At 52.5% G+C, this 22708-nt stretch overlaps 1 protein-coding gene across 4 annotated transcripts in view; it reads left to right on the forward strand.

The window, feature by feature from the left end:
* rps6ka2 (ribosomal protein S6 kinase, polypeptide 2) overlaps positions 1–22708 on the forward strand; it is a 531365-nt gene that overhangs the window by 243331 nt on the left and 265326 nt on the right. For 2 of the 4 annotated variants that reach the window (XM_072507732.1, XM_072507733.1), the window contains exon 1: positions 1640–2289. The exons of the other annotated variants lie outside the window; for them this stretch is intronic. In XM_072507732.1, the coding sequence (XP_072363833.1) occupies positions 1813–2289 (477 nt within the window). In that variant the 5' untranslated portion in view covers positions 1640–1812. Of the gene's footprint in view, positions 1–1639; positions 2290–22708 lie in introns of those variants that run through there. 4 annotated transcript variants of the gene reach the window in all.

A 22708-nucleotide genomic window follows, 5' to 3' on the forward strand; every position in this document is an offset into this window, starting at 1 on the left:
TGTCAGCTGGAACCAAGATGGAGCTTCTCTGCGGGCTTGTTTTAAATATTGCTCACCTCATACAAATCCATGGGTTTGCTGTTGAGGTCTGCAGCCACTCAACAGTGCTGGTTAGTGCTGGGCTGAGTGGCACTATCGTTTAAATTAGCAGGCAGCAGAAAGTTTGTGTGCTGGCTACATTACTTTGAATGGGCGCAAATTAAACACAAAAATCTTTGACAAAGCTTTGACAAAGGGTCATCTGGACTCGAAACGTTAGCTCTTTACTGTCCCTACAGATGCTGCCAGACCTGCTGAGATTTTCCAGCGTTTTCGCTTTGGTTTCAGATTCTAGCATCCGCAGTAATTTGCTTTTATTACAAAAATATTTAAGCCTTTCCAAATGACAATAAGACAGGCCAACATCCCAAAGATCCTTTCCCTCATTAGGAAAACAATCCACCTTCCTTTCACCCAGATTAGATTGTTCAGTCCCACTTCACCAGCTCCTCACTGTAAACAACCACAGTTACTGTAGGTGGTGTTCAGAGTCAGCTAAATGTCCAGGAAAAGGGACGGGACACCCGGGGCGGGATTCTCCAAGCCAAAACCACGATCGGCGCGTGGGGGGGGAATGGGCGTCAAACCCGAAATCCGGTCTGACGCCGCTCCCGCGATTCTCCAGGGACGGCGAGCGTGTGGTCTACGCGGTACGGGTCGGGGGCCATTGACAGAGGCTCCCGCAGCGATTCCCGACGTAAACTGGCCGAGTTCTAACCATGTTTTGCCTGTCAGGAATGGCCAGTGGCTCTGTGGAGTCAGTCCACGGCTGCCCTGATGGGGGGCGGGGGGATCCTTCGCGGTGGGGGCCTCACAGACAGCCAGGCTATCGATCGGGGGCCACCGATCCGTGGGCGCACTCAATCTCAGGGTGGGCCTATCTTTTTGGTGCCGGTCCGCGGGAGCCCGCCATATCGCGCGGGGCGGCTGACGCAGGCTGCCGTCGGGCACATGCCCGGACCCCCCAACCGGAAGTGCAGGGCCCTGTATCGGCAGCCGGAACTGCGGGGACTACTCCGGGGCCCTGCGAGCCCCCTTCAAGTAGGAGAATCACTCTGGACGTTCGTCAGGAAAGTCCAGAGTGATTGACCCGAGTTTTGACGCTGGAATGGGGACATAGCCCCATTATTGGAGAAACCTGCCCCTGGATGTTGTCAGGGCTGGAGTGTTTCAGCTGTGAAAAGAGGCTGGTTAGGCTGGGGTTAGGCTGGGGTTGCTCTCCTTGGAGCAGAGAAGGCTGCAGGGGACATGTACAAGGTGCACAAAATTATGAGGGACATAGATGGGGTAGATGGGAAAGAACTTTTCCCCTTCGTGGAAGGATCAGTAACCAGGGGGCACAGATTTAATGTAAGGAGCAGGAGATTTAGAGCGGATTTCAAGAAAACCTTTTTCACTCGGAAGGTGGTGGGACTATGGAATTCACTGCCTGAAAGGGTGGTAGAAGTGGCAACCCTCACAACATTTAAGAAGTATTTAGATTAGTACGTTGTGGTGGTATGTATTAGGGGTAATACGGTACACCAGGAATGCCGAGGAGCTATTGGAGGACAGATGCTGGATCCCGATTGGATCCTCCACCTACTGGGCTCCACCCAGATAGGAGGGATATAAGAACCTGGGTTTAATCCCCGCAGCTGCATTCTGTGAGTGAGCTGCTGGGGAACGTGTCTGAACAAGTCTGCTCAATAAAGCCTCGATTGAAGTTCTTTACGTCTCGCCTCGTGTGTGATCGATGGTGCTACAATTTATTGAGCAGACTTAAAAAGGAATATGGAGCTCCGGATCACCCCGGAGTGCCTGCGAATCAGCCCCCACGCAGCAAACGCAGCATCCGCGTTTAAGCACTGGCTGGCGTGCTTTGAGGGATACCTCCGAACGGCCCCCGGCAGACCAACAGAAGACCAGAAGATGCAGGTCCTGCATTCCAGGGTGAGTCCCGAAATCCACTCACTCATCGAGGGCGCGGAAGAATTCCCAGAGGCGATCAACTTGCTGAAGGAGATCTACATTAAGCCCGTCAACCAGGTCTACGCACGCTACCAGCTCGCGACGAGACGACAAATCCCCGGGGAATCGCTAGACGATTTCTTCAACGCTCTAACGATCCTGGGACGAAACTGCAACTGCCCAGCGGTTACGGCGAACGAACATACGGACCTCCTGGTCAGAGACTCTTACGTAGCAGGTTTGGCATCGTCGCAAATTCGCCAGAGACTTTTAGAGAAAGACTCTCTCGGACTCACAAAGGTACGGGCCCTCGCAGCCTCACTCGACGTGGCCTCCCAAAACGCCCGCGCCTATGCCCCCGACCGCGCTGCAGCCCCTTGGGCTCCGTGGACCCCCGCCGCGACCGACCCCCCGGCAACCCCAACCCCTCCGCAAGCATGCACAGCCAGAATCCCAGACTACCCGGGGGGCCCCCGCTGCTATTTCTGCAGTCAAAACACCCCCGCCAGCGCTGCCCGGCCCGCTCGGCCACCTGCAAAAGCTGCGGTAAAAAGGGGCACTACGCAGCGGTGTGCCAGTCCCATGGGGTCGCCGCAATCTCCGGGGAACAAATGGGACCACGGGCTCAACTCCCCCAGCGACCCACGGGCGGCCAACGGGCGCCGCCATTTTGGACCCCGGACACCACGAGGGGGGGACGGGCGCTGCCATCTTCCTACCCACAGGCCGCGTGCGATCCATGGGAGCGACCATTTTGTCCACCCCCGGCCGCGTGCGACTCATGGGAGCGTCCATTTTGTCCACCCCCGGCCGCGTGCGACTCATGGGACTTGGAAGGGATTGGAAAGATAGGTGGCGGGGTTCTCCCCTACCCAGCAGGGCGGCCGGTCCCGGCGCCGAGGATTAGCGTGAACCACTCCAGCGTCAGGCCGCCCGGAAGGTGCGGAATCCTCCGCACCTTCGGGGGCTAGGCCAGCGGCGGCGGGGTTGGCGCCATGCCAACCGGCATGGAAGGGGCTTGGCGCCGCGAAAACCGGCGCCGAAGGGCCTCTGCCGGCCGGCGCGAGTTGCCACATGTGCGGGAGCGCCAGCGTGTGCTGGCGTCATCCCAGCGCATCCGCAGGGGGGTTTGTCTCCGCACCGGCCACGGCGGAGGTCCACAGCAGCCGGTGCGGAGGGAAAGAGTGCCCCCACAGCACAGATCTGCCTGCAGATCGATGGGCCCTAATCGCGAGCCAGGCCACCGTGGGGGCACCCCCCGGGGCCATATCGCCCTGAGGATCTCGGAGGCTGCCCGCAGAGCCAGGGCCCGTCAGTAAGTACCACGTCTAATTTACGCCGGCGGGACCGGCCTAAAACGGGCGGCCACTCGGCCCATTGCGGGCCGGAAAATCGGCAGGGGGGTGTTGCCAGAGGCCGCCAACCGGCGCGATTTCCGCCCGCGCCAAAACCCCGGCGCAGGACAATTCGGCATCCGGCGGGGGCGGGATTCATGCCGCCCCCCCCCCCCCCCCCGCCGATTCTCCGGTCCGGCAGTGGTTCGGAGAATCCCGCCCAGGGTTTTTGGTGGCTGCCGTAGACATGATGGGTGGAAAGGCCTCCTTTATTGTGTTGTAAATCTCTGTGACTCTCTGTTTCTGATTCCTGTGTTCATCTTGGAATAATGAGGTAGGTTAAAGAAAGGAAGGTGAGAGTGTGATTGGGACCTGAGAGGGGGAGGGAGGGGGCGGTATCAAAGTGCTGAGTAGTGAAGTCAGTGTGCCATTGAGAGGGGATTAAAATGGTGGAACACTTGGGCGGGATTTACCGACCAACCCGCCGCGTGTTTTGCGGTGACTGAAGTGGCCCGCCAGCAGGATTTACTGGTCCCACCATTGTCAACGGATTTCCTGTTGATTGCACCCGTCATCGCGGAGAAACCCGTGCGCTGTCATGGAACTGGAATATCCCGCCAGCATGATCAGCCGGTAAATCCCGCCCAAGGGCTGAGAACAAGATTGGGAGGGAGAATTGAACGGGTGGAACACAGGAAGATGGGAGTAGGATTGCAGGGTTATGATGAAGCGATATACAGGAGAGTAGGTGATATGAGTTAAAGGGTGAGGCATGGAGGCGAGAGTAGGGCTGGGGGCCTTAAAATGGTGATGTCAGGGAGGTGAGACTCAGAGTTAAAATGCTGAAACACAGGGATGTCAAAGAGGGGTTGGGATGGGGAGTGAATGCGGTGAGATTAGAGTGACAACAAATATTAATTTGTGAGCTACAGTAAGCTGTAAACAGTGATGTGAATATATAAACTGGAATTAGCACAGAAATGATTTTCTGAAAAGCTAATAAACTATAGTATTTGAATTCTTAATATTACACTCATTTAGAATGTTCCATTCGAGGCATCTCCTCCAATGGCTAAAAGTATTAAATAATTAAGCACATCATTCACTCTGTAGTAGAGAATTATATCAACCTGTTAACATTTAACGCTCCAGTGATTTTTCTTTAATGTGCTGTTTCATCTTAACATTGGGGCCCATTTCCTGTTCAGAAAGTCTTTACAGAATGGGTAATTTGCCTGTTACTGAAAGGATTATGACAAGCGGCTGATGGTTTGAAAATTTTGACCCTTTGAAAATTTAGCATCATACAATGTTTCGTAAAATTGTTTTCATATGACTTGATTATTTTACACAGAATCATATGTGATGACATGGACCAAGGATATTGATCATAAAATGAAAGAGAGAATATTTGTGAAAAATGACACATCCTGAAAAAGTGAATTACATGGCTAATTAAAAGAGAGAAGGAAAATGCATCGTAAACGATATTCACTGATAAAGGTTATGTAGAGAATAACACCTACCAGTTACATATAGAATAATTTCAACTGAGGGAAGAAGTTACATAAAAGAGAACATGAGAAGGCGTTTGCACAGGAAATGAACAGAAGTTTTAAACTGCTAATAGTAACAGATAATTAGTTTTCCTGAAACTAAGTGGATGGTTGCATTGTCATTCCCCACAATAACAATATAGATTGGAGCTGAACTAAACAGAAATGAACAGTGAAGCAAGAAATATGAGTGAAAAGGAATTAGCAAAACTGATACGAAATTCTGTAGCACATGATGAAATCTGGGTGTGGCCACAATGATTGTAAATCTATCAAGAAATATAGGGAAAGTGGGACAAGACCAATTGTTTTTGCAGAGAGCTGGCACAAACACAATGGATTGAATGGCCTCATCCTCAACCTTTCTATTATTCATGTACTGGACCCTCAGTGAGTTAGTCCAATTTCACAACACCAGTACTATGTTCGAATAGATTAAAGACGATTTAACTTAAATATTAACATCATTTGAGAATGTTTTAACATCTCAGACAACAAAAACACATTGTCAGAAAAATGTCTCACTGTAGACATTGGTTGACACCTGCTTGAAGTGCTCTTACACCACTGATGTTTTCCCTCTTTCTTTCTCCACATATTCTCTCTCATCTCTCTACTCTGCTTTCTATTTGTTTCCTTTGAGTGTTCCTGATGCTCATCTCCTTACCTACTTCTTGGGAGAGCCTCATGTTTCTTCCACCAAAGGGCAGCACGGTGGCACAGTGGTTAGCACTGTGGCCTCATGGAGCCGAGAACCCAGGTTCGATTCCGGCCCTGGGTCACTGTCTGTGTGGAGTTTACACATCCTTCCTATGTCTGCATGGGTCTCACCCCCATAGCCCAAAGATGTGCAGGGTAGGTGAATTGGCCACGCTAAATTGCCTCTTAATTGGAAAAATGTAAATAAAAGTTTCTTCCACCTGTTGCTGGAGAAAGCATGTCCTTCCTTCTCCTGATTGCACCCATTAGTAAATCCAGTGAGGCAACATTGATTCAGTGTTATCCTGTCTCATTGTACACCATCCTTCATGAACATCTCTAATTTCCAGTTGCACATTGCCCATGATGTTGAGCAGGAACGTGTTATGCCAACTGCACAGCTTGGAGAGACAAAACTTGCAGATTCCGATCTGTTGAGTTGACGTCTGGATTTTGGCCACAGCGATTTCATCCTATCCCTCAAATGGTGCCTTCAAATTCACGTCAGGCCATACAGTCTGCAGTATGTACACAGACCATTCAGTCCAACTGGTCTGTGTTGGCATTTAGGGTCCTCATGGACTTTCCCCACTCTACTTCATCTAACCTTGTCAGTATCTCCTATTCTTTATTCACTAATGTTCCTATCTAGTTTGCCCCCAAAAGAATCTATTTCATTCATTTCAACTACTCCTTCTGGTGATGCGTTCTGCATTCTTACCATGCTTTGGGTGAAGAGGTGTCTCTTGATTTCCCTTTTAGATTTTTCAGTAACTATCTTACATTTATCATCTTCTAGTTTTGGACCACCCACAAGTGGAAACCTCTTCTCTGTGACCCCATTGGGGTCGCAGAGATAGGTTTTGTGGTCATGAATTCCCCTTCCTCCGATCCTGGAGCCATTGGCTGCTTGCTGCCAAACGGCAAAGGGGTGGACTGTGAGCCCCAATTCCCTTTAACCTAAAGGAAGTACTTTGAGCAGCAAGTGGGTGTCTGTGCTTTGATTGGTACAGGCAAGTGTAACTCAGTCACTGGCTGAGTTTGGGAATATCTGGGAGGTCATGTGGCTGAGCTGGGAATGTACATGACTGCTTCAAACTGTTTCAGCTGCTGTCTGCATGTTGTACAACAAAGGCTGATTCGAATATAAAATGCATTAGCTGAAGAAGCTATTGACATTTAAGATGAACTTAAATGGTCTGAAGGAAATGAGGAAAGAATGGCATGGCGGTAGGGTCGGGTTGGTATGGGGGTGGGGGAAACGGTAGCGAATTGAACTACAGAAATTAGATCCAGTATAGTACCAACATAAACAGACTGAATAGCCTTAGCTACTGTCATTATGATTTTACAATTCTGTTCTGCCTCTGAAGGAATATTGATGACTACTTAACTTTCTTTATTGCTTCATGAAGCTGAAACCATTGGCGAATCAAGAGAGTACCTGTGTACATACAGCTAATGTGATGGGATGGCTTGCATTAATAAATGTGTGGCAATTCAATGACCATAATTTCCACTGTTCTTGATTGATCGCTTGAGAAAGTCAAACTAACTCATTAATGTGTTAGAAGAAAAAATGTTTTTCTAGAAAGAAGTATTGATAATGAGAACTGAGATTAAAAGTAGGGAACAATGCCTATATATAAGGAGGATTTAACGGAAACATTTCCAAGTGTCATTATGGGCGCGAATGGCAGGGTGTTTCTCGGCGGCCGCGTTGGCAAGATCGCAGTCCATATTTCACAGCACTTAGTGCCGAAAATGAACCCCCATGAGCTTCTCGCATTACTGGCTGATTCGCCAGACCCACGCCTCAGCGGCTTGCTGCTAAAAAGAGGAGGTACTTGTTTGAGATTCTTAGGAGGTTTGGCTTTGGGCTGATGTTCGTTGCATGGGTACGGTTATTATACATATCCCCCACAGCGAGTGTGAAGATGAATGTGATGAATCAGGTATTTTAGATTACATAGGGGTCAAGGCAGGGATGCCCATTGTCTCCGTTGATGTTCACGTTGGCTACTGAGCCTTTGGCAATTACAGTCTGAGCTTCGAATGAGTGGCAGGGGATTGTGAAGGGGGTGGGGTGTTGAGAGCATAAGGTGTCATTGTACGCCGATAAATTATTGTTGTATGTTGCGAATTCACTGGAGAGAAAGGGGAGAATTATGGACTTGCTGGAGAAATTTGGGGCATTTTCTGAGTATAAATTGAATGTGGGAAAAGCAAGGTTTTCCCGGTGAATGCCTTGGGGAGAAGTGTGAATCTTGGCGCCTTGCCATTCAAAGTGGCCAGGATAAGGTTTTGTTATTTGGGGATTCAGGTGGCTCATGACTGGGCAGCTATGCATAAATGGAATCTGACTGGTCTGGTAGAGGGGTCAAATGGGATTTGAAGAGGTGGCGGGGAAGGTACATACCGCGGGCAGCACAGTGGTACAGTGGTTAGCATCGCTGCCTCACTGCACCAGGGACCCGGGTTCCAATTCCGACCTCAGATGACTACAAGTGTGGAGTTTGCACTTTCCACCCGTGTGTGCGTGGGTTTCCTCCGGGTGCTCCGGTTTCCTCCCACAGTCCAAAGATGTGCGGGTTTGGTGGATTGGTCATGTTAAATTGGCCCTAGGTGGGTTTATGTTGGGTTTGGGCCTAGGTGGGGGTGCTCTTTCAGAGGGACAGTGCCGGGTTGATGGGCCGAATGGCCTCCTTCATTGTCGAGATTCTATGATTCTGTGAAAATGAACGTGTTGCCAAGATTTTTATTTATCTTTCAATCTCTTCCAATTTTTCTGCTCAAGCTTTTTTCCAAAGGGTGGATAAATTGATTTCTGAATTTGTCAGGCAAGATGCTGAGGATTAGTAGAGTCTTTTTGCAGAGAGGGAGGCGAATGGAGGGGCTAGCATGCCCAAACCTGTTGCATTAATATTGGGTGGCAAATGCTGTGAAGGTGAGACAATGGTGGGGAGAGAGGGGTCAGGATGGGGCAGGAGGAGGAGGTCTCTTGCAGAGACCGAGTTTGGGGGCCCTGGTGACAGCCCCGCTCGTGTTTTCTCCGGGAATGTTTCCTGGCCGTCTGGTTGTGGTGTCATCGGTGAAAATTTGGAAAACGTTGAGGAGGCATTCTGAGTTAGGACAAATGTCAGTATTGGCCCCAATATGTGGGAACCATGGGCTGGATTCTCTGTTTTTGTGACTGTGTCCCCACGCTGTCGTAAACATTGTGGACTTTCACGCGGCCACATATTCCTAACCCTGCAGGGGGCTAGCAGGGATCCGGCGTAAAACTAGCAGCTTTTGCTGCAGATACGGACCCCCGCACTCCCGGGTCGGAGGTTGCGCATGTGCATGGCGGCAGCCTCCAGCGGCCGCGCCGTGCTCCATGGCGGAGCTGGACTCAGACTGCGGAGCTGGACATTAAAAATAGACCCCCGATCGGCCGCACGCCCGACTCTGACCACCCGCCCAAACATTGCCCGGCCACGTATAAAGCCCCCCCTGCCCTCCGATCGGCCTGCCCCCGGCCAGGGAGGCCGTGGACTGAGTCCGCAGCCACCAGTATCCCGACTGGCAGGACCATTTAGATCCATGCGGTCGGGGCATAGAATGGCGTGGGGGTCTCCAGCAATGGCTGCAGGTAGGTGACATGCAGTGCGTCGGGGCCCAGAGAATCGGGGAATTAGCGCCGGTCCCGATTTCGTGTGGGGAAATCGATTCTCCGCCCCGGCGCCAGTCGCGATTTTGTGGTCGGGGTGCGGAGAATCCAGCCCCATAGGTTTATACCTGAAGGGATGGATGCAATGAGTAGGAGGTGGAATTCTGAAGGGATAGAATGGGTTGGGACCTGTTTGTACAGGCTAAAGTTTGTAGGGTTGGAGGCATTGCGGAAGCGGTTCAAGTTACCAACGGGGGAGAGTTTAGATAGTTACAGGTGCGGGACTTTGCACGGATGGAGTTACCCTCATTTCCTCAGTTACTGGAGGATATGTTGTCAGAAAAGTTGTTGGATCCGGATGAGTGGGGGGAGGGAAGATCGGGAATATCTATGGGTGGTTGGGGGGTATGGAGAAGGCACTAGTGGAAGGGATTTAGCAGAAGTGGGAGGTAGAGCTGGGGGTTGAGATGGGTGGGGGTCTGGAGCGAAATAATGCACAGGGTCAACTTGACCTCCTCTTGTGTGAGGATGAGTCTTCGATTGAAGGTAGTGCACAGGGTCCATGTGACGCAGACCCTGAGTGAGTTGTTCCCTGCAGTGGAGGATGTGCGAGGGGTGTGGGAGGGGGCAGCTAATCACATTCCTATGTTTTGGGTGTTTGCAAAGCTGGAGAATTTCTGGGAAGTGGAATTCGAGACTCTGTGGGGGATAGTGGAAGTTAGGATGACGCCGTGTCCTTTGATGGTGATTTTTGCTGGGTCGCAATTGCCGGGGCCGCTGTCGGGGAAGGGGGCTGATGTTGTGGCCTTCGCCTATCTGACTGCACGGCGATGGATTTTGCCAAACTGGAGGGCGGCAATGCTGCCTGGGGTCACGGCGTGGTTGGGGGACCTGCACAAATTCTTAAGGTTGGAAAAAGCCTTGGGGAGTCGGAGGGGTTTTATACGTGGTGGAAGCCATTTCTATCTGTGCTTGTCACCAAATGCGGGGCGGGGGGGAGGGGGGGGGGGAGGATGGGGGAGTTGGGGGGGGGGGGGTTTAGAGGTGAAAAAGGGGGACAATTGGCAAACTGTGTGCAGCATCTTTATTTTGAGGTGTTATTTGTTGTCAGTATTTGACTGTGATTCTGGGACTTGTATCCTAGGCTGACAACTCTGTGAGAGGTGGAGTTGGGGGGGAGACTGGCTGGTTACTGTGTGTTTGGGGGAGAGAGTGTTATTTCCATACCTGTGATCTATAATATGCAAATGTTAATAATTATGTACTGAATGTTACTGTGCTGCTTTATTTATGTTTTGCTTTTGCTGGCGTCGGGGACACACATTAATTTTCAAGTGTTTAAATGGGGTCACATTGGAACATTTTTTGGGAAGCACAGTGATGCAAGACCATTCTATCCCGCACACTGGGGAAAAACGTAACAATGTGGCAGTGAGTCACAGTGGGCTTTCCCGTGACTGTTTGGACCTACACGAGTGCCTTGGTAGTACACCTGTCCATGTTATAGGAATAATATGTGCCAAGTGTGCTCCAGCTGGTGCAGCATTCAGTTGTGTAATTCTCCAAAACAACACATCTTCCTGGCATGCAGCAGGCCAAGCAACTGCTGATGGCACGGGATCTATGAGTGACAGTATTCCCCTGCTGCACTCATCCTGGATGCAATCTCCTGTCCTATGCTCACTTCATTTTGTTGGAAGTGTTCCTCCTGCCTGCAAGGGAGCGGTGGTTAAGGGAAACGCTGACGCAGAAAATTGGTGATTTAGAATTATTAAATAAAAAGATTGTGGGTTTCAATGCCCAATAATGCTTTCTGAACCATTGCTGCCACTGGAAACCCTGGATTGTGTGGCACAAAGGAGGTGGAGATGTCATCAAAACATGCCAATTTGACAAACACACCATACACCATCTGCACATGTGTGGCAAACCTTCCCCAAGTGTTTCAGCATCACTACCATCAGCCCTCTGTATAAATGAACCGTACAGCACTGCTGTGGTAGTCACCACTAACTGTATTAGAGGTAGTACGGTAAGACTCATATACTAGAGGTACATGGGTAAATCCCTGCCTGCTGGCTCCGCCCAGTAAGCGGCGTATAAATGTGTATGCTCGCCGGTGCTGCTCCCATTCTGGGAGCAGCTACAGGAGGCAACACATCTCTGCTCAATAAAGCTTCGATTATTCACTACTTTCGTCTTTGTAGTAATTGATAGTGCATCAATTTATTGAGCAAAGATATTAAAACGATGGAACTTCGCATCAAGCCTGATCGCCTGCAGCTGAGCCCTCAAGCAGCCAACGCTATGTCCGCTTTTAACCACTGGCTAGCCTGCTTCGAAAGCTACCTCCGAACATCCGCTGAGGAACCCTCGGACACACAGAAGCTCCAGGTCCTTTATTCACGGGTGAGCCCTGACATTTTTCCTCTCATCCGGGATGCGCCCACCTGCTCTGAAGCAATGGAGCTCCTGAAAGGACATTGACATTACAGTCAACAAACAATATGCCAGGCACCACCTGTCCACGAGACAGCAACTCCCCGGTGAGTTCCTAGACGATTTCTGGCGTGCCCTGCACATCCTGGGGAGGAACTGTGACTGCCAAGCAGTTTCGGCAGTCCAGCATACAGAACTTTTAATCAGAGACGCCTTTGTTACAGGCATGGGGTTGACGTATGTCCGCCAGCGCCTATTGGAAGGGGGTACGCTTGATCACGCGGGAACCAGGCAGCTCACCAATTCGTTAACAGTGGCCTCCCGTAACGTCCAGTCGTACGCCCCCGACCGCACCGCATGGGCATCGTGGGCCCCACCAGCTACCGACCCCAGCCCACCGCAAGCCTGCACCGCGCAGCAGCCAGCCAACCCCGGGGGGCCCAAATGCTACTTCCACGGGAGAACAAACACCACCGGCAGCGCTGCCCGGCGCGGAGCGCAACCTGCAATGGATGCTGAAAGAAGGGACATTTTGCTGCTGTGTACCAGGCCCGGTCAGTCGCCGCTTTTCTAGGCCCAGCGTTCCTACACCCACATTGTGCGACCTACGGGCACTGCCATTTTCCTCCTCACAAGCAACGGGTGGCCCGTGGGTGCCACCATCTTCTTCTCCGCAGGCCACGTGTGGTCCATGTGCGCCGCCATCTTTAATGCCGCTCGCCATGTGCGCCCCATGGGCGCCGCCATCTTCGGCGCCATTTTGGAAGGCGCCTCAGGACCCCTGCTCGTCAGAAAGCTCGTCTGGCCGTTCATCGCCTGCCACCACCACTGACCAGCCCGGGGCCTCCCAGCTTCGGCCGCAGCTCGCCTCGATCACCTTGGATCAGTCCCGTCCCCACAACCTCACAACCGCAACGACAATGGTGAAAATCGATGGGCACAAGACGTCCTGCCTTTTTGGCTCCGGGAGCACGGAAAGCTTCATCCACCCCTCGCGGTACACCCCGTTACCCAGAAAATCTCCCTGGCCTCTGGATCCCATTCTGTGGAAATCCGGGGGTACTGCATCGCGACCCTCACCAAGGCGTAGAGTTCAGCAACTTCCGGCTCTACATCCTCCCCCACCTCTGCGCTGCCCTGTTACTCGGCCTGGACTTCCAGTGCCACCTGCAAAGCTTAACTTTAAAATTCGGCGGACCCCTACCCCCCCCACCCCCCTCACTGTATGCGGCCTCACGACCCTTAAGGTCAATCCACCTTCCTTGTTTGCGAACCTCACCCCGGATTGCAAACCCGTCGCCCCCAGGAGCAGATGGTACAGTGCCCAGGACAGGACCTTCATCAGGTCGGAGGTCGAGCGGCTTCTGTGGGAAGGCAGGAAGACCTGAAGTCTGCCTACCACCAGCTCCCCATCTGCACGGAGGACCGCCAATACACTGCGTTCGAAGCAGATGGCCGCCTCTATCACTTCCTTTGGATTCCCTTCGGCGTCACTAATGGGGTCTCGGTCTTCCAACGTGAGATGGACTGAATGGTTGACTGGTATGGACAGCGGGTCACCTTCCTGCACCTAGACAACGTCACCATCTGCGGCCACGATCAGCAGGACCACGACACTAATCTTCTAAAATTTCTCCACACCGCCAAACTCCTTCATCTCACGTACAATAAGGAGAAATGCGTGTTCCACACCAACCGCTTAGCCATCCTTGGCTATGTCGTGGAAAATGGAGTTCTAGGGCCCGATCCCGACCGCATGCGCCCCCTCATGGAACTCCCCCACTGCCCCAAGGCCCTGAAATGATGCCTGGGGTTCTTCTCCTATTACGCCCAGTGGGTCCCTAACTATGCGGACAAGGCCCGCCCACTCATTCAGCCCGCCAGGCCTTTAACCGCGTCAAGGCAGACATCACCAAGGCCACGTGCACGCAGTTGACGAGTCCCTCCCCTTTCAGTGATGCATTAGACGTCGCTCTGGCGCCACCCTCAACCAAGCGGGCAGGCCCGTGGCATTTTTTCCCGCACCCTCCATGCCTCCGAAATTCGGCACTCCTCTGTCGAAAAGGAGGCCCAAGCCATTGTGGAAGCTGTGCGGCATTGGAGGCATTACCTGGCCGGCAGGAGATTCACTCTCCTCACTGACCAATGGTCGGTTGCCTTCATGTTCAATAATACACAGCGGGGCAAGATCAAAAATGATAAGATCTTGAGGTGGAGGATCGAGCTCTCCACCTACAATTAGGAGATTTTGTATCTCTCCAAGAAGCTCAATGCCCTATCCCGCGGTACATGTGCCAGCACATAAGTGGACCGACTCCGGGCTCTACACGTTGCCGTCTGTTACCCGGGGGTCACCCGATTCTTCCACTTCATCAAGGCCCGCAATCTGCCCTACTCCGTTGACGAGGTCAGGGCCATCACCAGAGACTGCCAGGTCAGCACGGACTGCAAACCACACTTCTACCGGCCAGATCGAGCGCACCTGGTGAAGGCCTCCCTGTGGTAAACCACTGTTGCACCTACATTAGGTGATGTATGGTAGGACTTGTACTATAGGTACGACGGTAGTCCCTGCCTGCTGGCTCCGCCCAGTAGGCGGAGTATAAATATGTGTGTCCTCCATGCAGCAGCCATTTCGCCAGCTGCTGTGGGAGGCCACACATCTTAGAGCAATAAAGCCTCAGTTGTATTCAACTCTCGTCTTTGTGCAATTGATCATGCATCACTCTCACCCCTTTGAGCGCCTCAGCATGGACTTCAAAGGGCCCCACCCCTCCACCGACCGCAACATGTACTTTCTGAACGTGGTCGATGAGTACTCCCAGTTTCCCTTCGCCATCCCATGCCCCGTTATGACTTCTGCCACGGTCAGTAAAGTACTCAACTGTATCTTCACCCTGTTCGGTTTCCCCACTTACGTCCACAGCGATCGGGGACCCTCCTTTATGAGCGATGAGCTGCATCAGTTCCTGCTCAGCAAGGGCATTGCCTCGAGCAGGACGACCAGCTACAACCCCTGGGGAAACGGGCAGGTGAAGAGGGAGAACGGGACGGTCTGGAAAGCCGTCCTACTGGCTCTACGGTCTAAAAATCTCCCGGTCTTCTGCTGGCAGGATGTCCTCCTCGACACGCTCCACTCCATCTGAACGTTCCTCTGCACCGCAACTAACGAAACCCCCATGAACGTCTCTTTGCCTTCCCCAGGAAGTCCACCTCTGGGGTCTCGCTCCCAACATGGCTGACAGTTCCTGGGCCTGTCCTCCTTCGCAAACACGTGCGGACCCATAGGTCAGACCCATTGGTCGAAAGAGTCCACCTCCTGCACGCGAACCCGAAGTACACCTCCGCGGCGCACCCCGACGGGTGCCAGGACACAGTCTCCCTCCGGGACCTGGTACCAGCTGGATCCCCACCCACGGCTCCCCGCCCGACACCCCCCCTCCGGTTGCCCCATTCAACCCGGCATCACTCACCCTCCCCCCAGTGCACCTCACCGCAGCCCCCACCTCAGGAGGATCCATCCTCCCACTGGTTCCACTCAGGGGCGACAAAGACGAGGCCAACACGCTCCCGGAGTCACAGGTGACCAAGTCGGCGCCCGCATACCCACCAGGACTGAGGCGATCACAGCGGAGGATCAAGGCCCCCGACAGACTGAACTTGTAAAAGTATTTCCACCATCCCCGCCGGACTTTTTTTAACAGGGGGTGAATGTGGAGTCACCACTAACTGTATTAGATGTAGTGCGGTAAATGAAAATCGCTTATTGTCACATGTAGGCTTCAAATGAAGTTACTGTGAAAAGCCCCTAGTCGCCACATTCCGGTGCCTGTTCAGGGAGGCTGGTACAGGAATCGAACCGAGCTGCCGGCCTGCCTTGGTCTGCTTTCAAAGCCAGGGATTTAGCCCTGTGCTAAACCAGCCCCTAAGACTCATGTACGAGAGGTACATGGGTAAATCCCTGCCTGCTGGCTCCGCCCAGTCGGCGGCGTATAAATGTGTGTGCTCGCCGGTGCTGCTCCCATTCTGGGAGCAGCTACAGGAGGCCACACATCTCTGCTCAATAAAGCCTCGATTATTCACTACTCTCGTCTTTGTAGTAATTGATAGTGCATCAATAGCTACTAAAGTAAAACCGCTTTATGTTGATAGATGCTCTGTGTGAATCTTGGATTTTGCTGGAACAGTGTCCATTTAGTTAGAATGTACTTTGGTCTTCACAGAGGCCGATCTCCAGGAATTAGGAATCCGATTCCAGTATAGGCTGATGTTTCCAAATAAGATGAGCAATCTTAAAAGACAATGAATATGACAAACTTTTTTTATGAATTCAACAACCTTTCATCTCATTTGTGGCAAACAGGAGAATCCAGAATAAATTAAACAACCTAATTCATGAGCTTTGTTCTTGTACATGTGTAATTCTCACTGGCAGACTTCCCTTGGTGATTGTGGTGATGAGTAATGTGATGGCTATCAGCCTGTTTGGTTTCTACTGTGGGCGCGAATCAGAGGCCTCGTTTCGCTCGAGTGAGAGCGCTGCGAGGCCGGTGAATAGAGAGTGAGGCCAAAAATGAGAACTGCATCGGGCGCCAGCTGTTTGCGATGCAACCTGCCCCTCCCGTAGGCAAAATGGGGAGCCCGCGGACATTGGGCATGCTGTCCCTGTGCTCGGAGGGGGATGGGGGGGCAGCAGGGCAGTGCAGCCCCGGTTGTGGGTGGGCCGCCATGGGCGGCTGGGGCTATTGGGGCTGGGGAGCGGGAAATGGGGCTGGGGAGGCGGGGGGGTGGGTCTCTGCTGGGAGGGGGGCAACCATGTGCGGGTCATCCATGCCAACCCCTGGATCATATATTCCCATTCCGGGGGTAACCCTAGACCCTGCCCCCACCAACCATCCACACTTCGCACGGATCGCGGAGGCTTCTGGCCATGTGGCTGAAGGCTATTTCTAACAGGGAATTGGCAAGCATGGTAAAGTGAGGTGGGTGTGCCATGCAGCATGTGGGCTCATTGCCAAGCATCCCAATCACACCTTGATGCATGGACACTCTACCTGAACACTGCGGGAGGCAGCATCACAGAGGCAGCAGCCAACCTCCAAACACCCAGGGGATGGGCCCAGCCTCGGGCACATGTCCGCGGCCCGGATTTGGTGACATTCTGTTCGGTGTCTGGAGTGCAGGATGTGCGGTCAGGTGAGCATCCCTCCAACCCCCCAAGCCAGCCGGGTGTGCGTGGGCAGGGCGTGTTGGGTTGGAGGAGGGCAGGACACCATGTCTGAGGGAGATGGGGCATGGGATTGTTGGTCGGCCCGCATCGCGGAACAAAGAGCCAGAGGCGTCATACCGATTGTGGTGAGGGGCGGGATTCTCCCCTACCCGGCGGGGCGGGCCGTACCGGCGCCGAGGAGTGGCATGAACCACTCCGGCATCGGGTGACCCAGAACGTGTGGAAACCTAGGCTGGTGCCAGCGGGCGGCGAAGTGCCTCCACTGGCCGGCGCGAGATGGTGCATGCGCGGGAGCGCCAGCGTGTGCTGGCGTCATCCCAGTGCATGCGCAGGGGGTTTCTTCTCTACGTCGGCCATGACGGAGGTTTACAGCAGCCGGCGCGGAGGGAAAGAGTGCCCCCACGGCACGGGCCTGCCCGCGGATCGGTGGGCCCCAATTGCGGACCAGGCCATCATGGGACCACCCCCCCGGGGCCAGATCCCCCCCCCCGAGGAATCTGCAGGCCGCCCGTAGAGCCAGGTCCCGCCGGTACGGACCTGGTTTGATTTACTCCGGCGGGACCGGGCGGCGGCTCGGCCCATTGCGGGCCGGAGAATCGTCGGGGGGGGGGGGCTGATGCCAGCGGCCGCCGACCGGCGCGGCGCGATTCCCGCCCCTGACCCCCGCGATTCTCCGACCCGGCAGCGGCTCGGAGAATCCCGGCCGAGGTTTTTTAATCTGTCTCGAAGTGTACACCACTGCCCCATTCCCCCCGATGGTGCCACCCAAATAGCCCCACTCTCCCTCCCTCTCCCCCCAATCCCCAACACCTACACCCCAACCCCCAGCCCCTCTGCTCCTTAATCCCTACCTACCCCTGCCCTTCCCCGCCTCCCCCCCACCTCCTCCCCCCCGTGCCCTCTCAGTGATCCTCAATGTGCTTGGCCTTCCTTACTCGACCACTACATCTAGGTATATCCCCAGGATGTACATTAGAGGTGGAGGCAGCCAACTGCTTCCCATGTGCCGAGGCCTTCAATGCCCCTAGCGGGCGTTGTCTGCGGGGTCTGGGGCCGGAGGGCCCGAGCGCACTTGACGGTGGCACATGCACAGACATGCCACCCTGTTCCGGGTGCTGGCTTTCAGGCATGGCCTTGTCAGAGGGGTGGAACTCGTTGGGAGCTAGTGGCTACCACCTCCAGTCCATCGGATGGGTCCAGGTTGCCACCCTGCGCCTCCTCCTCCTGGTCGGTGCCCATAGGGCCCTGGGGATCACCTCAAGGTGGAGGGGCAGCTGAATTGAGCCCTGGCTGCCACTGGTTCTGTCAGTGCTGGTGCCTCCCCAATGTCTGCACCATAGTGTTGACACCCTTGGCGATGCTCCTCAGTGACTGGGCCATGCCCTGCAGTACCTCGGCAATGCCCACCTATGACTGGGATGTCTCCTGCAGAACCTCATCAAGGTTCACCTGGTACTGGGTCACATCCCCAGCGAGTCAGACAGTCTGCCGAGACCCGCAGCCATGGCCGTCACCGACTGCGCAACGCATTGGACACCTCCACTCATGCTGCTGGCGTCGTGCATCAGGCTCCCACTGCGGTCGTCTCCCTAGTACGATTGGCCTCGGTACCACGCATTGCCAGTGACATCTCCTGCGCCCGTAGCCTCTGGGACTCCCTGAATCGGCTATGGATCTGCTGGAGTGCTGCTGTCATTCCCCTCTGAATGTCCCGGTCACACCCTAAAGTCTGCATCAGCTCCGGGTATCTGACTGGGACCCAGCTGGGTCCTGGGATCCAGCAATCCTCCAAGTGCTGTCTCGCCTGGGCATTAGTACCTCCACCTGATGTGCATCAGCAGCTGTGTGGTGCTCACCAGATTGTGTCTCAGAAGCATGTCCGCTAACATTGCCCAGCGAGGTGACTGTCTCTGCGCTGGTGGAGGGTGACAGCTGTGACGCATCGATGCTGGCATCCTCAGAGCTCTGCTCCGAGGTGTACTCCTGGGAAGTGGGGGCAACCTCGGGTGGGTTAGCGCCATCAACTGAAGGTCTTGTGGGAGAATGGACAGGTGGTCAGTGGGAGGGATGTGTCAGTCTGTATTCCAATAACTACTCACATTTGACAGTTCCTCCGGATAAGGCCCGGTGGGTCCTCACCTCTGCGGTGTGCATCGACCTCCGTGTTGGTGACTGGTCTGTCCTCGCCCACCCCTGTCACCTCCAGGGCACGCTCCTCGTAGATCGTGAGAATTCTTATGTCTGATACCCCATCGCCAGTCTGGGCCCTCTCCAAACGATTGTGGGAGAGCTTCCCCTGTGGAGACACAGAAAGGGCATTGTCAGCCGCTCATGTGGTTCACATGGTGTGGGGGGGAGAAGTTGTGAAGGAAGGGTTGGGGGGATGAAACGAGGGAGCTCACGGAGTGTTGGGGGGGGGGGGCTGGTTGCCCGGGGGTAGAAAGGTTTTGGGGGGTGCAAACACACGCGTGCTGACCGGTGTACGCCGTTGACCCTCTTGCTACACTGAAGGCTAGTCCTCCTGGTCACGTTTCCTGAACTGATGGCTGCTACCACTTCATCCCAGGCAACACCGGCTGCCCTGTGGCTAATCCTCCACGACCCTCAGGGGAACAGGACATCCTTCCTGGCCTCGACCGCAGCTAATAGCCTTCCGAGGTCTGTGTCTCAAAATCTTGGGGCCGGTCGTCTCGGCGTCATGGCTGCGAGCTGAGTGGGGTTGGCTATATAAGAGCTGGTTAAGTGCTGCATGACCTTATTAGTGGGGAGCTGGCGAATGCATTGGCAGGCGAGCCTTCATTTGCCGCTTGTAGACTGTGGGGGCTCGTTAAGTGGACCAATTAACGCTATATTGCGTTGCCGGCCTCGCTGGGTCGAGAGTCAGGACGCTCGTGGAAATTCCCGCTAGTAGCAGTTCTCGCTAGCTACCACAGTTAGAAATCATTCTGGAGAATCGTGCCCTGTGAGTTTGTTGGCAGTGTTCAATGAAAAAAATGTTGAAGTCAGCAGATTGCCTGTGTACACAATGCAGTGACACATGTGTAAGAATGGAAACATATTTCACTAATTTCTTGCACCTGATTTTTTAACATTCAGAGGAGTCAGAAGAAGATAGTTCCCATAGAGACAATCAGGGGGCAGATGGTACAGAAACAGGGGCGGGATTCTCCGCCGGCGGGATGCTCCATTTTGCCGGCAGCCCGGGGGTTTCCCGACAGCGTGGGGCTGCCCCACAATGGGAAACCCCATTGACCGGCCATCGTAACAGAGCATCCCGCCGGCGGGGTGAGATAGAAATGTTGCGCGGCAGGGCGGAGCATCCCGTCGCAGGAGTTTTGGATGGTGACTGTCTGGAAGTATTAGCAGTTAAATAAATAGTGTTACCGTCTCAATAGAGGCCGTAATGTTTTAAAATGGTATAGAGGAGGGATAGCCAGTCAGAGAGAGGGGAATGAAGGATGAGATTTTGAGGATTTAACATTCATGATTACAACTGGGCTGATGTCCCAGAAAAGGGAGGAGGCCCTTCTCGCCTGCCAGACTTGACATCCATCCACCTCCATTGCTGCCAAAGGCCTGCCTCTGGAAATGCTGGGCCCAACTCCATCCTACCCTGCCTCCCTGGAACTTAAATACGGCAGACAGGGGGTCCTTAATATTGACAGGTCTGCAGAGTCAGAAACTTTCCCAACTCCCGATACCTACATTCTTCAGGAATATCTAGCCTGAGGCTATAGATTCCCATTTCTGCATTGTTGCTGGGTCAAAATCATTGAACTCCCAATCTAACATAATCATGGGAACACCAAGCACTGCAACAGTTCGAGGAGGTGGATCACCAATTCTGCAGGATAACTAGGAAGGCAAAATAAATGCATGTATGACAAGTAATGTCCATGTTTTGAGAATATATATCAAACAAAGCTTTGTGCTAATAATTTCTGAATGGCACTTTTAGCCAAGTTAATAGTTGAGGGAAGAGGTATGAGTGTTTGGAGGCAGTGTAGGTGAAAATGTTCCACGCAAGAAGAAAGAGCCTCTGAGTGGTTTAGATTGAAAGAAAATACAAAACACTGATATATAGAAGAAAAAAATGATTTGCCTCTTTCATGATCTCAGGACATCTCAAAATGCATGAGAATCAAATAATTGCTTTTAACATGTATTCAAAGGTAGCAGTCAATCTGCGCAGGAACTTGGGGAAAGGGGAACAGATAACATATATTTCCACTCACAGATGAATGAGCGATGAGGACAGAGACTGAGGATTTTCACTGGATTTTTGGAAGATTATGAGGCTTTGGGATGCTCCATCAAATTAATTATAGAGGCCAAAACTAGAGCATCCTTTAAAGAAAATGGGATAAATATTTGAAAACAAGGAATATGAAAAGATTCGAGGGGAATGGGGTTACCAGAGCGAGTACCAGCTATGCAAGAGCAGGGGACTTAATGGCACCTTTCTTCGCAGTAGTTTCTATAATTCTATGAACACTCTATTTCGTGAAGTCTTGGCTCAGGCAGTGGTTTAGAATTGGTGGCACTGCTCGAGGAAGCAATCTGTGTTCCCCATAATAAAGCCATAACATTTCCCTCAACACTTTACTCACTACTCCTTTCTCAGATCAATATTGCTGGTGTTGTAGTTTACGGTTCTGCAGTAATTATTGTGCCGAGACCACTCCTTCACGTCCCCTTGCTGCTCTAACCCCCTGATTCCGAGTACTCAGAATATAATGAACTGCTGCGAGAAGTCCCAAATACTGAATCCACGATTGTTTTGCAATGTCAGTTTGATTTAGGTCTGCTGGCCTGTTTTGAAAGATTTTCTTGATCAATATGTTTCCATAAGGAGGGATACTTTGCTCGACCTGGTTCTGGGGAATGAGATAGGCCAAATGGATCAAGTATCAGTAGGAAGTATATTTTGGGAACTGTGATCATAGTATCTGGAAAGGACAAGGACCAATCCAAAGCAAAAATATGTAACTGGAGGGGGGTCAATTTCAGAGGGGTGAGAAAAAAATCTGTTCCTGCTAAATTAGAGTAAAATATTGGCAGGCAAAAGTTGCAAAGAGACAAAGGACTACAATTAAAGAAAAGATGGTTCAGGTATAGTCAAGGTACATCCACATAAGGGGGAAAGGTAGAGCACCCAAAGCCAGAACTCCCTGGGTGGCAAAAGGGTTGACCAATACTGTCACGAAGCATGTTGACGTAATCTACGAGGGTATCCCAACTTGGAACAGCGGTTCATGGGGATGTATCATTTTGTTTTGTGGTGAGGAGACCAGTGAAACCCAATGAGAATAAGCAGCCCAGTCATCGTGTAACAATTATTAAAGACTATTTATTAAGGGCAGCACGGTGGCACAGTGGTTAGCATTGCTGCCTCACGGCGCTGAGGTCCCAGGTTCAATCCTGTCTCTGGGTCACTGTCTGCATGGAGTTTGCACATTCTCCCCGTGTTTCCGTGGGTTTCGCCTCCACAAGCCAAAGATGTGCAGGTTAGATGGATGGCCATGCTAAATTGCCCCTTAATTGGAAAAAATGAATTGGGTACTCAAAAATTTTTTTAAAAGACTATTTATTAAAGTAAAGAAAAGACAAATGCATATTAAGAGGACTTAATATTCTACAACAATTAAGGTATATGAATTACCAAACATACAATTTATGTAGAACACACCTCTTGTTCCAACATATGCCTATCATCTCTGAACACCTTAAGACTTCCCCGTTTCCCCAAACAACATCCAAATTCAATAAATCTATAAGTTCAAACCAGCTTATAATTACCACACAATAC

Source organism: Scyliorhinus torazame, chromosome 1, assembly GCF_047496885.1.
Source record: "Scyliorhinus torazame isolate Kashiwa2021f chromosome 1, sScyTor2.1, whole genome shotgun sequence".
Lineage (NCBI taxonomy): Eukaryota > Metazoa > Chordata > Chondrichthyes > Carcharhiniformes > Scyliorhinidae > Scyliorhinus > Scyliorhinus torazame.